The 16,783-nt window shown below is 32.2% G+C and overlaps 3 protein-coding genes across 3 annotated transcripts; 2 read left to right on the forward strand and 1 right to left on the reverse strand.

The window, feature by feature from the left end:
* Positions 1-2,613: 2,613 nt before the first annotated feature.
* On the reverse strand, positions 2,614-9,697 carry LOC148611131 (polyisoprenoid diphosphate/phosphate phosphohydrolase PLPP6-like). Its single transcript, XM_088591295.1, has 2 exons — positions 9,269-9,697; positions 2,614-8,606 (listed from the first exon to the last, which is right to left on the reverse strand). Exons 1-2 carry the CDS (start codon positions 9,567-9,569, stop codon positions 8,224-8,226), a joined length of 684 nt encoding a protein of 227 aa, XP_088447421.1. The 5' UTR covers positions 9,570-9,697; the 3' UTR covers positions 2,614-8,223.
* A 7-nt stretch (positions 9,698-9,704) lies between these two features.
* Positions 9,705-12,293, forward strand: LOC148611132 (protein FAM78B-like). Its single transcript, XM_088591293.1, has 3 exons — positions 9,705-10,148; positions 10,533-10,646; positions 11,518-12,293. The coding sequence occupies exons 1-3, from the start codon at positions 9,808-9,810 to the stop codon at positions 12,104-12,106; spliced, it is 1,044 nt and encodes a 347-aa protein (XP_088447419.1). The 5' UTR covers positions 9,705-9,807; the 3' UTR covers positions 12,107-12,293.
* A 1,745-nt stretch (positions 12,294-14,038) lies between these two features.
* Positions 14,039-15,325, forward strand: LOC148611133 (uncharacterized). The gene has a single exon (XM_088595221.1). It carries the CDS (start codon positions 14,039-14,041, stop codon positions 15,323-15,325), a length of 1,287 nt encoding a protein of 428 aa, XP_088451347.1.
* Positions 15,326-16,783: the final 1,458 nt, after the last annotated feature.

The following is a 16,783-nucleotide window of genomic DNA, read 5'->3' on the forward strand; positions in this document are numbered from 1 at the left end:
ATAGGTATCATTTGAAACAATGTTTTTGATTGGCTTATCAGCTCTTTCTATGGATTTATTGTCAGAGTAAAGTGCAAAGAATGATAACTCTAGGTTGTATAGATATACTGATTTAAAGTAGCTGGCAGTGTTTGACCTGGTCAGTCTCTTTTCATTTTTTGTGTGAATGTTAGGCCTGCTCTGTAATGTTATTCATTATACTGTAAAAGCACAATATTTTAAAAGGGTTTACTTTTCATCTTTACTGTTTTGTCTCTACCACTGGCTTAAAATACTCAAAAGAATGAAGAAGAAAAAACAACAGAATGGGTTACCTATGAATGAATAAATGAAAGAATGGAGTGGCTTCTTACAAGTATTTCCATTTTCATTGACATAAAACATAAATCAATTCAGCTTAAAGAAAGGTTTTGTATAGCTACTTCACTTGTACACAAACTAACAATGGTCCTACCTTATCTAATACCATATAGTGGAAAATTTTCACAAGGTTCTAAGTGGCCAGACACAAGATACTTTACATATTTTCATTCAATAAAAAAATTAATGTGTTTCTATACAGTACATTGCAAAATTAGGAACTGACTTTCTGGAAATAATGTATTTTCTCTGATGGTCACAATAATTGTCAATGATAAATCTAATTTAGCTTACAAAAATTATGTAAAAGTCAATAATATGAACACCAGTGGTTGTTAATGTAGTGAGTTAGTACAAATAGATATGGGATAACATACAATCTCTACCATCAACAATATATCTGCATAATTCAAATTCAACACATGTTGTGAGAAGTCTTCAATTTCCTAACTACCTCTGTTATCTTGCCACAAGACATGAAATCATACTAAAAACTTACATTGAAAGAGATATGTAGAAAATAGATACTTTCAGTTTTGAAGTTGACAATGTCATGTGTAATATCTGGAAGAACATGTGAGCACAAGTTCAGATATAACACATGATATTGTCAGTGTCAAAAATTAAAGTAACTATTATTCTATTTATCAGCATTCTAATTATTGCCTTGTTAATAGTTTTAATGGACATTTATTTTGACCTACTTTTGTTGGGTAAAAAAAAATCTAGTAATGCGAATACACACCATTGGCACATGACATCTGCTGATGTCATGATCAAGCCCCTATGTTACAACAGACATTTTTGAATATTTTCTCTCCTACGAGATACTGATAAATATCCATCAAGATAAAAAGGGAAAAAGTACATATTACCAATAAAAAGGGATATCTTAAAGGCTTGGAGTCCAAATGTTTCACAGTGAGAATGACAGAAACCAAGTCCTGCTCACAGGTCAGGCTAGTGCAAAATGGACAAAATATTTGTACAAATATCATCATTTTGAAATTTAAATATCTACAATACATCTTTAAAGTACAATCGATCTACCTTTTTCTTCTTTTATCTAGTGACTTGAAAGAGAGCCTGAATTACTCACCTAGTCAAAAATAGTCATTTAAGTCTTCTAAAGATGGACTCTTGACCCTACTGTTGGTGTACTATTGCTACAGGAAGCATTTAATCAATAGGGAACATCCTAGTTATCTATCAAGATTTCATGTTAAAAAATCAATCTCCCAGTTATTTTTTTAATGAAGGGCAATAACTCCTACATAAATTAACAGATCATTATGAAAATTTCAGCATACAACAAAGTCCTCACCATGCTGATCAATTTTACCCTATGAAAATTTTGCTCAACACGGTTTTCGAGTTTTTCTATGAATCCTTAATTTGTAGTAACGACGGAAATGATTTTGACGGATTAAAAATCTCTACTCACAGATTGTAAGGATATCCTAACAAACATTCATACCATGTTTTGTTATCAGTACAAATCATCTTATTAGTAATCAAAGATGGAAATGTAAAATTTGGGTGAAAAAAATCCTATTTCATGACTTAATAATTCATTCAACTGGTCAGAAAATTTGGGCATAGGTCCATTTCATCATGCTGAACAATTTTCCTTCTTTTCAGATTTTAGCTAAACCCAACTGTTTTTTAGTTATTTGCATCATTCTGTAATTCAACCATTGTGGTTTATTTTTAGTAATGGCAGCCATGTTCAATCCCCACGCACAGCTTGTAAAAGATGTTCTACAGAACATTCATGCTGTTTTGTTTCAGTCCATCCAGTAGTTACAGAGAAGATTTACAAAGTGCATGTATGAAATGTAAAGTTCAGAAAAATACATTTCAGGACCCACGACTCACACATCCGTCAACAGATCTTTCTAAAAAAAATTAGCATGGCTCTCAGAAAGACATTCATAGGACAAAAATCCTTTGATTTGTTGAAAAGAACTAAACATTTGTCACAGATAAGGCTAAATCTTGAGGCAGTAATATTCAGACTAAGGTACATTTACATTTAAGTGTACCAAAATGAAAAAGAAACTAATTGGACAGCTTACATGCATCAAGACATGTTTGTCAAAAAGAAGGTAACTACCGGTAATGCTTGAATATTTCCAAATGAGAAATAATCAACCAGTTCAAACATTCTGTTTTTTTTTTCACCACAGACAATTAACTGTCACATGTAATAAAATGTCCATGCTTAGACCAACAATTATAAGAAAGACTTCAAAGGTTTAAACCTTTTAATTTCCATATAAATTTACACAAAGTGTTTATCTACAAAAAAGTTGTTCACATTTTATGATATTATTGCGAGTAAAAGTCAACCAGATGATAGAGTTGTCTTCCTTAGATTGAATTATTATTACCCGTCAACTGTCTTGGTTATTTAAGTAAGTCGGACAGGAGGTGATTTAGGCATATCCCAAACCCACTGAATTCATTTTAATTTCCAATTCAGAAACAGTTACAGACCACATAAACTGTCTTGGTTCGTTATTTAGATATTGCACTTTCCAAGATAAAAGTTATATTGACTTAGTATGAAATTGGCACTTTGCAAGAGTTATCTTTCTTGATTTTGGTTTTAGTAGGAGATGAATGTATGGTTTTCTCAGAAATATAGATCTGAATAAAATAAGTACTAAAGTTACATAATAATATACAGTAGTATACAAAAATAGGTACTATCTTTATAAAAAGATACCCGATGCAGTAAAATTTGTTCTTTTAACATATAATTTTCTGCATTTCATTCAGGAAATAACCCATATGACACGCAATTTCAATTTTTGATACAGTTTTCTGAACCCGACTAAGTTTTCAGTATTTGGCCAATCAGGAAGCAGACTTCCGATCTGGTGACTTGTCTTTCCAGAGGAGCGTCTTTAAGATCAAATGGTAAAAAGCGAAACTATACTGACTGCGTCGGAAAAAACATTGTTTGAATGGTGGGATTTCTACTACACGAATCACCACAACTTAAAAAAGATTGAATTTTAAGTGGACTAGTACTTGAAAAACAAATAACAAGGATATTTCAAACTATCTATCAGACATAGATTCAAATACCTATTGAATTATTAAAAAATGTTCATATCTTGTCAAGTGTCTAGTTAATTATCTATTAAGTAAGTTTGTCAGGTAATGGACATTCAACTGAAAGTAAAACGAACTCAATCCTCTGAAGTTAAATGTAGCTACAAACCCTTGTTTAATGTAAGCAAGTGCATGGATCTTAATGCTTCTAAAGTCCTACTTCATATATACATTAATGAAACATGATATTAATGGAATTTTCTATCTTTTACTCTGAACAATCAATAATACAAAGAAAGATCTAATTCATTAATACAATCACATTTAACTACATATGTATTAAACATTTTAAGAGGGAATTAAGCAGGAAAATCTTCAAAAAATATTGACAAATGAAAAGTAAAAATCTAAGCTTCAGTCTAGAAAAGGAGGCAAACTTCTAATGAAAAAAAAATACTACAAATCATTACATCTATTCTAAGTCCTTTTCAAATTATAAATGTACTATGAATTCAAAAATATTAGCTGATTAGAAATTATTGCAAAAAATATGACTTAAAATTGCAATAATTAAAACTTGCATTATATTAAACTTTTAACATTATGTAAGCAGGATTTTTCTCAAAGTGGCAAAATTAAGAGTTTTTGGCTAGAAAATATAAAAATCATCCCCCAAAACCAAAGCATTCTTCATAAATTTGAAAATTTCTTAATTCACTTGTTGAATAGGTGTCACAGAAAACAAAGTTTATTGCTACTAAACAAGAAAGCTAAGTAAAATTAGAAAATTCATACAAGTTATGGAAAACCAGCTTATGTCATTTATTTCACAAGACATTTCTTTGTAGAAAACATAGAGCATAAGTGTTGAACTTATTAATATTTATGTAAAAACTGCCTCCTATAATGTTACCATTTCTGGAAAAAAATTATTGCTTAAAGCTTGTGCTTTAAAACTACCACATAATCTCTCTTTTTCATACATGTAGTACATTGTAATGTTATTATTCAACTAAAACGATATAATGTCATCCCTTTCAATACCGCATATTCAAAATAGTATTTTGAATATTCAGAATAAAATTGAGACTGTCTGAAATATTGGGAATGAAATAAAAACCTAAGAAACTTTTATATAATCTTTTACAGTACTTATGAGAACTACAATACAAATATTCAATGCAAAAACAACCAAAAATACAAAATGCACCAAATTAACACATCAGAAAGAATTTTAAATTCAATCTTAATTTCTACAAAATCTGGTTATGATACATGGTATAACTCTAAATATAGTTAGGAGATATATCAAACTGGATATCAATTTTTGAGATCTTAAGTTAGTAGAACAGTTTCTTTCAGTTATATCTGGAATAGGATAAGTCATTTACAGATTAGTGTTCATTTAAAATTGATCATACATACACAAAATGTATAGGCTTTCCTTTTATGTTGTGATAAATTTCTACTGACTGTAACAATTAGATAAATATAATAAAAATCAATTGGAAATATTAAATTATGAGTAAGTCCAGCATATCCAATAATTGTTCTACATAACAGTAAACACTTCATTGTACAACTCAAATAATGAGAGTGCAATTGTTAAAATATGATAAATAAGTTTTTGTAAGAATTGGAAAAATTGGGAACATTCATGTAAAAAAACACATTGATCTGACAATATCATTTCACTCAATTATGTTTTCTCTACTTGAAAAGACATTTATTTCATCTCTGCATCACTCAATTTGCTCAGAAATTGTTCAATAAAATGTATGAAAAATGAGTTTTTTGACAGAGTTCTCAGCCCTTGAAATGTTCATTTTCAGTGCATTTCAATGAAATTTTATAACTCAATTAATACCAAAATGATATGGAACAGCTTGTCTCTTTTCTTTGATTTTTATGCATATTTATACATACAAATTAAACTTTCAAAATAGTGTCTTTTAACACAATATTGCAACCACTGCCTGATTCTTACAGAGACTGACACATAATTACCAGTATGAGAAATGGTAATAATTGTATGTATTTATTTTTGTTATTTTGTAACATTTTTGTTACACCAACGAAAAGCTAGTTTAAGTAGTGTATAAGTTTCAATAACTTTGTTACAGTAACTACAATTCAGTGGCATTATCTGTACTAATAATAAAACAAAATTGTGATAATTTCCAAACATATGGTACTAGACATTTTATCATTTACAGAAAACATTCTGCCCTATTACAAAACATGAATATGAATAAAAATTATTATATTAAAATAAATTGTAACATAGTATGTAAAGAGTTGTAAAAAAAATCTTCTACATGTATTTCAGCTGAAGAATTAGTGTTATTTTGAATTTGCATTTTGGGTAAGATAAATTTCAAGTTGTGCAAGGAATTCTTTTCTGAAAACCCAGTACATGCATGATGTACCAGCAGTGAAAACTTGTATTTGAAACTGGATTTCTAACAAAGAATTTTCCCCTGAGAAAAATATGGTACATGTAGTACAATTTATGTAACAATATGTAATACATGTACATGCATATTTGTTTCCCTTTAAATAAATATAAAACATCCATACATTTAAAACAATAAATGTTTACTGTATTATTGCAATTGATCATAAAGCTCTGATTTCATCTTTGTTCTAAGGCCAACCTAACAATTTGTTGGTTTGTTGTTTAATGACCTACTCATTAATTCAAAACCTACCAACTCAATTTTTTTGTTCATTCTTCCCAAGACAAATTGTTATTCTACTTTTAGCACATTGACTTCACCTTCCTACCTACTCCAATATAAAAATGTAAGTTGATAAACAGCAAACCAGTATCCATATATATATATATGTATTACAGACTACATATTGATGAAAATACACACAGGGACTTAGGAAGATTTCTTTTTTAATTTTACAGCATTTATCAGCATTTTTCATTGCAAAATTCAAAACTTGAAGGGTCAGTCCTTATTACTTCTACAAATATATAAATAGAATTTTACAAAAAAGAAAGAGTTATGTTCAATGTTAATGGTTTACAGTAACAAACCATGTCTTCCCTATCCTTGACATTTATATCCTGTCCTTGACATTTATATCCTGAGTTCTACGCACTGATTTATACACAACATACATGTTTAATAATTTTACAGGAAAGTTTATCTGAAGACTTTTACAGGAAAGTTTATCTGAAGACTTTTACAGGAAAGCTTATCTGAAGACTTTTATCTTGTTATGTTAATCCTATTAGAGTATAACTTTTCATTATACTCGTGTTAAATATTCTTTTTTGTATTTTTTTATAATAAATATCTGGCCAGTCTTATTTATAACTACTAATATTAAAAACTACTACACAGTACTTACATGTACAAATGTATTAAAATAAATGGAAGTTCTCAATTAAAAAATGACAACTGGTATTTTGTTTAGTATGCCTAAGAAAAAGTACATGTAACTGGAGTCATGCAATACTGATATCTTGAATATTAAAGTTTATGTTCATTCTTAAGTCTGGCAGCACTGAATAATATATCATTTTATAAAACAAAGCATTATGAAAATAAACATGAAACAAAGAAAAGAAAAAGCAGGCTGGGTGTAAATCTAAAGTGATGTCCCCCCTATCTGTACATGTAATAGAAAAGGCCTCTACTCATTTTTTACTAGAGTTTAAAACATTTTTTGTATCAAATTCACCCCTTGCTGTTTCTTTAGTAGTCATAAATAGTGGTCTTTTTAGGGATTATCAGACATTCTGCGTGTCAAGAAAATTTCATAAGTTCAAAACTTAGAGTAGGGGAACATTAAACACACACTATGTCTGGCCTTACTGGTACATACATGTACATCAAAAGGCAAAACAATTAGGTGCCCAGCAAATTTGACAGTACTGTAGCTTTGGCTACTTTTTCCCAATGAAGTTCATTCTCTGTTCCACAAATACAGTAAATAAATCTACATAAATAAGTGTGTTTTTTCAAGGACTTTAATTTCCTAATTTATTAAAGAAAGGACTTTCATGTGGGATTTTTTATACATTAATTCCTCTATGTCACTTACAAAAAAATCTTTCAGTCCTTCCACCATTCGTAATGGAGAAAAATATTTATAAAAATAAAGTTATTGGATAAGCCAATTGTACTTGCATGCCTACAGAAACAATATTTAAAAATAATAGTAAATAGTCACCTATAGTTTCTGAAAACACACATGACAAATTGTGCACACAAATAATTTACTACTTTTTTTCCTCTCTACATCCTATACAGAAATTTTAATCAGAAAAAAGGACAAAAATGTCTACATTCTCTATTTTAACAGGTGTGCAACTGGAATAAAAGATTCATTTTTGTTAAACCACTAATCATTGATCATGATGACTACAAAACAAAGTACATGTGTATATGTTCATTAAAGAGTGTGAAATTCTAACAGTTTGTTGATTCACTGCATGTCTAATTTTTGTGACACACACATTGTCACAAATATAATTTCAAACAAGACAAAATGTTTATATCACTACCATCACACATTATTGCAATTCATATCTGCTGTTTTTTTAAACACAAACATACATGAGCTACATTTATATGCATGTTGTTTACACCCAATCACACATATATTTACATTTAAAATGATAAACAAATTACATTGTACTTTTAGTATTGATTTGATCATCCATGTTCATCAATGATCAATACTGAATTAGTAATACAAACAGAAAAAAAATCTAACAATCAAGTGAATGTATAGATGGTGACGTCACAAAATATATGCATACATGTTATTTTCCACTGATTATAAATGGAAATGACCAAAAAATGGCTCCAAAATATTTAAACAAAGTTCTTGAGGTAACCAATAGAGAGCTAGTATTTTGTATTCGCAGATTCCAATTAATATTCCTAAAAGTACATCAAGGACATGGTGTCTTCCAAGCAACACACGGGACATACAAACAAACATCGCCCACAAACTTATCAGACCTTTAGTTGCTCCATCAAAGAACACCTTCTCTGAAAAGAAGTATGCTAACATAGCTGCCCTGGTAGCATGACCAGATGGAAAAGCATAATTGTCAATGGAAACAGTGGCAAACATGTCATTTTTATTATGTTGTGGCCTTGGTCTTTGGAATAAAACCTTGACTAGTGCAACTATCAGCAAATCTCCTAACAGAACTGAAAAAGAAAAATAAACAAATGTTTTCATTAAATTACCTTATAACAATGCAATATATATGTACATCATATAAATACTGCAAAAATCAAATCATCTGGCAATGTAATGTACCAAAACGTATCCATAGACCAATTACATATTTGCCATTTTTCTCAAATTGACTAAGCAAAAAGATTTTGGGATACAAGTTAAGGTTTAGTACATTGGTATCAATTCATATGTTGGTACCTTCCTCTTTAATCCCTTTTGGGATTCAGTGTCCAAGGCTGTTTTCTAAGTCGGCTGCCCATTCACAAGCAAAAAACAGCCCTAGACAATGAATCCCTGAAAGGATTACCTTCCTCTTATCTCATGGCAATAGGCATTAATGTAAATGATTGTTTAGATAATCATAGCATTTGCTGAGGCTTTTTTTGAAACTGATGTACATGTCTTATGGAAGAGACCATGCAAAATAAGTCTCCCTAAAATTGGGTGGACTGCATATGTGAAACTTTTCCAAAACAGAAGTGAATATTCCATAACTGTTACTTTAAGCTTTACGACATAGACAGAAATGGTAATTTCAAAGGAACTAATTGCATTGAGTATCAAACTATATGTACATGTAATAAAACTCAAATTGAAACTTTGGACTAAGGGGAAATAACTCAACATTTACCTATCATAAGGTTAACAGCTATTTCGAAATGCTCTGGTTTATGCGTGGTTATCAGTACAATAATAGTACCAAGAATCCATGGAATTCCATGGCAGGATACCTCTAATGCTTTCATCAAAGGTCTCAAATGACCTAGGGGAGATTTTGAATCCGCACATAAACCACAATGCTGTGTCAGTTCGTCATCGATTGCAGACACGGTTTTCATGAAAGAATCAATTGCTTTCTTTACTTTCTCTTCTGGGTTTACTTCTCTCCTTGACGCATTACCGCGTCGCTTTCGCTTCTGTATTGCAGACATGATTTTGCAGCAAAAATTGTTTGTTTCAACTCATTTTCTCAAGCCAAGCATTCAGGTAAAATACTACTTCCGGGGAATTCCGCCGAAGGGGAATTGTGGGAAATTTCGTTTCTAAAAATAAAGTACCAAACGTTGTCATAGAAACTCACCATTTTCAGTCGATAAAGGGTAATAATTTTATGTCAAAACCATTCAGGGTTCTTTTAAAACTACAACTTTGAGATGCGCGATATGCATTATGCTAAAAACATTTTTTTCGATTTTCTTAAGTAGATCATTTGTAGCGTCACAATCGAAACTTTGTGGAATTTCGGGAGCGCCAAATACAAACGCAAAAACTTGCGAGGAATTATTTTTCGGTGCTCGCTCATTTTCATGCATTGGTACTCCGATGGATAAAAAGAAAATGGGCAATCAGTCGTCGGGATGGTTAAACGAAACGGCAATTGGAATAGACAACACAAGAGAAATCCATCAAAAGATCCGCGTATTAAACCTGAACGCTAGAATTGAAAAACAGCCAACTTTAGTGGACGAGTCTTCACAGTCTGTTCTAAAATACAGAACGCCGAATTTCAGGTTAATAGGAAGTAATAGCAAATAATTGAGGATTGCATTTAAATCAAGCTAACAAAAATAAAGAAATAAATAATCTATCGTCGATTTATGTTGAATATCACCTGATTCTGAAGTCTTTTAGAAAAGCGAAAACACTCTCATCGATCATTTGACGATATTGACCAGCACAAAATGAACGCGGTTGCAAATCTAGGAATTAACTTGACGGTTTTATTTACTTGTTCATTGACTTTTAATTATTTAAGATGCTATACAGAGATAAACTTTAAAATATTGAGTATTTTTCTGATTTTTTTCTGGTTTTTTTATTGCTTGTTTTTTTTATGTCTCAAGTAAGAAAGTTACACATGAAAATATTCTTTAAAAAAATTCTTTTAATTACAGAGTTAGTGCCACAATAGAAATGGCCCCGATGACCGAGCAAGCTAAATGGAAAGTTGGGTGGATCCAGGCCTGCACTGATATGATGTTCCACAATACATATGGGGAGGAGGGATTGTAAGTGTTTCCATAATACTGCACATGTCTCATGAACGATTCGGACTTTAATGAAAAAGTAAAGAGGTTACAGGTCATCAATTGCTAATTTTTGCCAACATTTTGCACACAGTCAACCAAATTTTCCTATTCCTGGATGCCTTCCCACTGGATCCACCACTCTAAACACTTTGGGTGTCGTTCAAAATTTAATATTGATAATGTATCGTATAAATTTGTATGTTTTATTTTTATTCTTCATTGCACCCGTAACGCCCATTATCGTTGCTATGAGAAAGGTTGGAAGGATAAGAACATGGTGACGTCATATTCACCAATGTTTCTCAAATAAATAGTGTTTCTCTGGGGTCTTTTTCTAATGATAGAAATCATGAATTACAGTTTACAGTACCAATGCTATATAGGTTTCAATTTTTCTCCTGTGCAGAAAGGTATACATACGGGATTTGATAACGTATGTCAGTCGTCATAAACAGTTAACTTAAATTACTACACAATTAATTCATCTCAAGTAGGCACTACATATGTATTTCTCAACTCGAGATAGTAAGAGTCAGATATTTTCTGAATACGTGCTTAAACTACCAGGTTAAAATAATAGTTTTACCATAGAAAGTTGAAAAAAAAATAATTCGAATCAATAACTGAATCGCTGGAATTTATTTTTGCAGTGTTTGCGCATGTAACGCATTCCCAGGCATGTCTGATGTTCAAATAATGTTACATTTTGTATCTCAGTTTTAAACGACTGCGTGTGTTTGACAATCAATTCATCTTCTTGTGCAATTATTACACAATGTAGTTTAGAATTAAACCATTTCTTTCTGATAAATACATCTAAAATGTCTAAAGAAAATATTTTTTTTTTTAGCACAAGTTGGGAATTTCCAGAATTGACCACCGGTCAGCAAACAATGATTAGTGACTGTGATGGTCATCATTATCCATGGTATGGTTCACGTCACGAAACCGTGGTCTTTGAGGGACCCTGCAAAATGTATCAGTCAGCCACAATAGCCATGAATGATAACTTCCATCCTCATGTAACATGGAGAAACCCTTCCAACCGTAACCAAACTGAGCCTAATCTGTCACACATCATCCGTGATCAGAGCTTTTATGTATGGTTGGTCGCATGGAACATGACATCACACAGAGCGTATATTCTTAAAACTATAAGATGGAACATGAAGCTGGAAATTAACGTAGACCCAAAGAGGCAACTTGGAGCCAGAGCTAAGCTCAATACTTCAGTCGTTCCTAAGCAACCAACCGTCCTTGAGCACAACATACCAATACCAAGATGTGCTCTAATGCCACCAAACGCCAACAGTGCTCAGATGTTAGTATGGCGTCCCCGTCATGGCGAAGCACAATGTATCATTCCGCCAGTTTGGAAGAAAGATGTGCCACTTGAAGAACAAGTGGTCCGATTTGATAGCAAACTTTGCAAACTTTAGGTCTTTCTTTTTCTAAATGGCTCTGTGATATATGATTTCTTATGCCTTTTATTTTTATATTCAATTTACGAGTTTTATACAGTGAAGAAAAAAGGAAAATTTAGGTGCTATTTTTGTATTGTTGATATATGTTGTAATGTTTTTTTTTGTTTACAATGGTAATGTGCAATACACATTTTGTAAACTACCTCTGTTTTTGTTTAAATGTATTTTTATCATAGAAAAAAAGCTTTCACGCATGGGACATGACAGAACGCAATCAAAACCAAACAACGCGCATGCTTAAAGGAATGTGTGGACAGGTTGACTGATCACAATTGAACCAAACTTGCATTCAGAAGTCTACTGCTTATAAAGAATATTCTTTCTAGATCCGCCTACGCTAGTTAAGGGTTCATGTCCTGTCCCCCCACCTTCACCGGAACCCTAGGTTAACGAAGGTGTGTATAGATCAAGTGATTCGTAAATTGGAGGTATAAAGGTACCAAATATCATCACGAAGTTGACAAGTATGGTGGTGGTGACCCTCCCAGTCCTGAATTAGCTGTTTTTACTGTTTGATAGGATTGTTGTCTGACAGATTCTCCATTTCTCCACTGTCATCTCAAAAATAAGGAAAAGAAACAATTATTTGGTTATTGGACGTAGATCCCAATTCTATGGAACGTGCACAATAGCATTCTTCGAATGTTTCCCTAGACTGTTAATGCTTTTGGTTCTTACGTGATTCGTGATAACGCACGTACACTCATCAACTTCAATATGATGTACGAATGGATACGAATAGATTTATATATTTTTTGCCACTTTTATCTCTAGTTGAGACAGAAATATTTTGGTATTTCGATTTTTAAAAACTTCTTTACTTAACGTAATAGATTGATTTTTAACGTTCAGTCGAAAATATTTCATACATTGTCAGTACGAGATGAAAAAGAATCAATAAGGAATATAACATGAAATATGGGGAATGGAAAGTAAGAAAAGTAAAACTTGAATGTACGAGAAATAGATAGGGGCGACCTCTTGTGGCCCTAAAGAGTAATCTGAAAGAACGTCTTAACGTGCATGCAGTTTGAAGATAAAACTTAGTGAATGAAAATGTAAAGGAATCCACGTGTATGGTAGCTCAATGTCTCAACTCAAAACTAAAAGTGCCACACACGAGAATCATATGGTTTGGAAAATTTGAACAAATTTGTGTTTAAAACGAGATTTCCGAGTTTTCCATAAGCAGTCACACAAAGTAGATTCTATATTAGACGTTGGAAAAAAAGTCTTAAATTTAGTATCATTTAATATATAAATTCTGTTTTCTATATCATGAAACATAGGAAAACTAATTTCCATGTAGAATTATTAACGGAAAATGAATTATTATCACCCATGTATGAAAGGGAAGTCAAGGGAATCAGAATTCAAACGGTAACCAAAACTAAACGACAAGAATGGGGAAATACACACACATACACCCACACACAAACACCATGGAATAACCAAACTAACACATAAAAAGAAACAAAACTAAATGAGCAACGGTAGGGTTTAGCATCTCATTTTTTCTAGAAAAAATCTATTGCAGAGCTTGCCTACACTGAAAAAACTTTATTTGGAGCATTTAGAATTAGAATATTATAGTCAGTAGACTTATTTACATAATTTGACAAGGAATGTTCGCACCTTTTTTGCTGTAAACCAGGCAGTATGATTAAACTAACGAGTTTCATTAAATGCAAGTTGTTAAACCGCTGTAAAACCTTTATAAAATAGTTAATTGTACTAAACAAAAAAGTCATTGAGCCATATTCTTGAACAACAAAATATCATTTGATTAAAAACAAAAGACAGGTCTACATTTTACAAACGCATGGTAAAATCTTCCTTATTAGTCTTTAAGAAGTAAGAAGAATATTTTTGTTCTGCTTATGTACAATGGCTCGAATTGTTTCCCGTGGAAGTTTAGGAAATGAAATAACGGGTACAGAAGAAGTCACAATAAATGGGGAAAATGACTTAACTATATGCGATCTGTGCAAAAAGAATTTGTTTGCTCCGAAGAATTTTCCCTGCCTTCACTCGTTTTGTGAAATGTGTATAACGGATTATGTCAAGAACTATAAAAAACCAAAGAAAATGAATGGTCAAACACCGAATGTGACATGTCCTACTTGCGAAACTCCCATAACTTTCCGATCTGTCGATAATCCGAAAGAATTTGCAGAGAGTTTGCAGACAAGTACTATGGCTACATCTTTGCTGTTGAAAGGGGAGAAGGCACGAGAATGTAGTCTTTGTTCCGAAACTGGAAAAAGACAAGCGGAATTCTGGTGCTTTTATTGTGCTCATGGGCTGTGCGAAGAGCACGAAAATTACCACAAAGCCGTGACGTCATCTAAAACAAAACACAAAGTATTACCGATTAAAAAGGTACGTGAGATCCCAGACTCTTTGTACAAGTCACAGTCTTGTAGGTTTCACGAGAAAACCCCTATCGTCAATTTTTGCATGGATCACCTTACCTCATTTTGCGCCGTTTGCTGGAAGCGTATGCACAAACTCTGCAATGTTATCCCAATTGAACAAGCAGCTCGAATTGTGAATAAATCTCGCATCAGTTATGAATTGGAGCAGAAAATAGATTACTTGCTCGCAAAAGTAAAAGATACGTTGGTCGAGCGAAATGAATTTATAGAAGATATTGAAAAACAAAGAAGTAGTACAATAAAGTCAGTGAAAAACTTCAGAAAATCGCTCGATAAATATATCGATTCCCTTCAAGCTAATCTTGAACTAGACGTAGAAACTCATTATCGACATATAAAAGACCAACTTGAAAAGGAAGTTCACGATTTTGAAAACAAAAGAAAGAATTTTGAACATTACAAGAACCTTATGAAATCAATAAGGGAATTTTCGCAACCAATCCAGTCGCTTTCGGAATTGACAGACATACGTCAACAATGTGCAGAAATAGAAGAATCTATTGGGCGATATTTATTTCAGATGAAGGAATACCGATTGTCTGCCTCATTTATAAGTACCACCCAAGTAGCGCATGTAATTTCAAAACTCGGAAGTGCCGTGACGTCGGAGACATCCCGAAGATCCAAGTCCCGTGTCTCGGAAGATATGCATAACAGATCAAGAGTGAGTTCACATAAATCTTCGTCTTCAAAAAGATCGGAACAAAGATCTTCCAGGACACCAAAATACAATTGATATCAAAGATTCATTCTTAAAACACATTAAGTCTTATATAATATACCTCCGAAGGTTATACTAGGACTGCTCGGCAAGTTGAAGCTAAAAACTGTGTTAGAACGTTAATTTTCATGTCAGAAGAACTCAGCTTCGTGGAGTAAAACTTACTCCTTGTAAATTGAATAAATATTGTGAACAAAGCGGTTTATTTACAATCGAATCGAATTAAGATATAACTGGGGAAAATACAATTCAAATAAGAAAAAAAAAAAAAAACAAATGACTGTCTTTTTGACTTGTCTGATTTATTTTTCGTTTCTAAATGTCTTCGTGTTGTTTATTTCTATGTTTATTTATCTTTGTATCTTTCATTCATGATTTATTGCACAGGTCCCCTCTTATTTTGCTTTTATTTATTTTTAATAAACAAGAAACTAAATCAGATTTATGCATGTTCTAATCCATCAACCAAACGGTACACTATCACTCACAAAGGTCCCTGAACCAATGACGTTTACAGGCTCTATCAATCGGGGAAAAGTTAGTAAACTTTGTACACACAATCTCGAATCGGTGCACCTGGTCCACGCTCCCAGTTTTTAGTTGAGCCCGGGTTGTTCATTTACTTTTGTTAATTTGTATGTATTATTTTGGTTATGTTATTGTCTTTGTTGTGGGTGTCTGTTTTCCATGTCTAGATTTTGTCCCTGGTTTCCATTTTTTAATGCTAGAATCCTGGTTTCTTTGATTACTCTTTCATCAAATCTTCGATTTCAAGCGATCTGATCGATCGAAATTTGAGTTGAGGAAAGTTTTGAGGAAAATCTGAATTTGAGATTTCTTATGAAACCGGACCCTGTTGTCAGGATTTCAAGAGATTTGGCCAAATTAGGATAGATAAGAGCGAGAAAAAAGTAGAGATTATCACAGGAAATAACTGTCAAAATCAATTTGAAAATGAGAAAGTTTCAGAGACTTGTTGACAGGACAATTTCATATTTATTGTATTAGTTGTTTCTCAATATACCACCGAATGTTATACTTGGGCTATTCGGCAGATAACTTTGTTAGTACGTTAATGTTCATGTCATCTTTTAGTCCGAACCCAACTTCTTTGTGGAGTCAGAATTACTGTCAAAATATTGTGAACAATGCGGTATATTTACAATTGAATAGTTATTGTTTTAGGGGCGTATTTTGATATTACATTCAAATCTGGAAAAAAGTCTAACAATTCAAATAAGAAAAAAATCAACAAGTAACTGTCTTTTTGTGATTCATTTTCGTATCTAAATATGTGTGTTGTTTCATTCTAATAGTATGTTTGTTTACTTTTGTATCCTTCTGTGGCAAACATAATGCATTACACAGATCCCATCTTATTTTGCTTGTGTGTTGTTTTGAGAAAAAAGAAACAAGTTCCGATCCATTCATGCTCTAACACATCAATCCAACGGTACATTATACATGTGTATG

The sequence above is a fragment of the Perna viridis genome, chromosome 7 (genome assembly GCF_037379345.1).
Source record: "Perna viridis isolate PV_CMFRI_1.1 ecotype Kerala chromosome 7, ASM3737934v1, whole genome shotgun sequence".
Lineage (NCBI taxonomy): Eukaryota > Metazoa > Mollusca > Bivalvia > Mytilida > Mytilidae > Perna > Perna viridis.

Bases quoted from the DNA above. Each gene is read 5' to 3' on its own strand.
- LOC148611131 (XM_088591295.1), bottom strand. From the start codon at position 9,569: ATGTCTGCAATACAGAAGCGAAAGCGACGCGGTAATGCGTCAAGGAGA. The intron at 8,607-9,268 runs GTAAATGTTGAG...TTTCTTTTTCAG, and splicing joins AGCTGTTAACCTTATGATAG to TTCTGTTAGGAGATTTGCTG.
- LOC148611132 (XM_088591293.1), top strand. From the start codon at position 9,808: ATGCTAAAAACATTTTTTTCGATTTTCTTAAGTAGATCATTTGTAGCG. The intron at 10,149-10,532 runs GTTAATAGGAAG...TTTTAATTACAG, and splicing joins TACAGAACGCCGAATTTCAG to AGTTAGTGCCACAATAGAAA. The intron at 10,647-11,517 runs GTAAGTGTTTCC...TTTTTTTTTTAG, and splicing joins ACATATGGGGAGGAGGGATT to CACAAGTTGGGAATTTCCAG.
- LOC148611133 (XM_088595221.1), top strand. From the start codon at position 14,039: ATGGCTCGAATTGTTTCCCGTGGAAGTTTAGGAAATGAAATAACGGGT.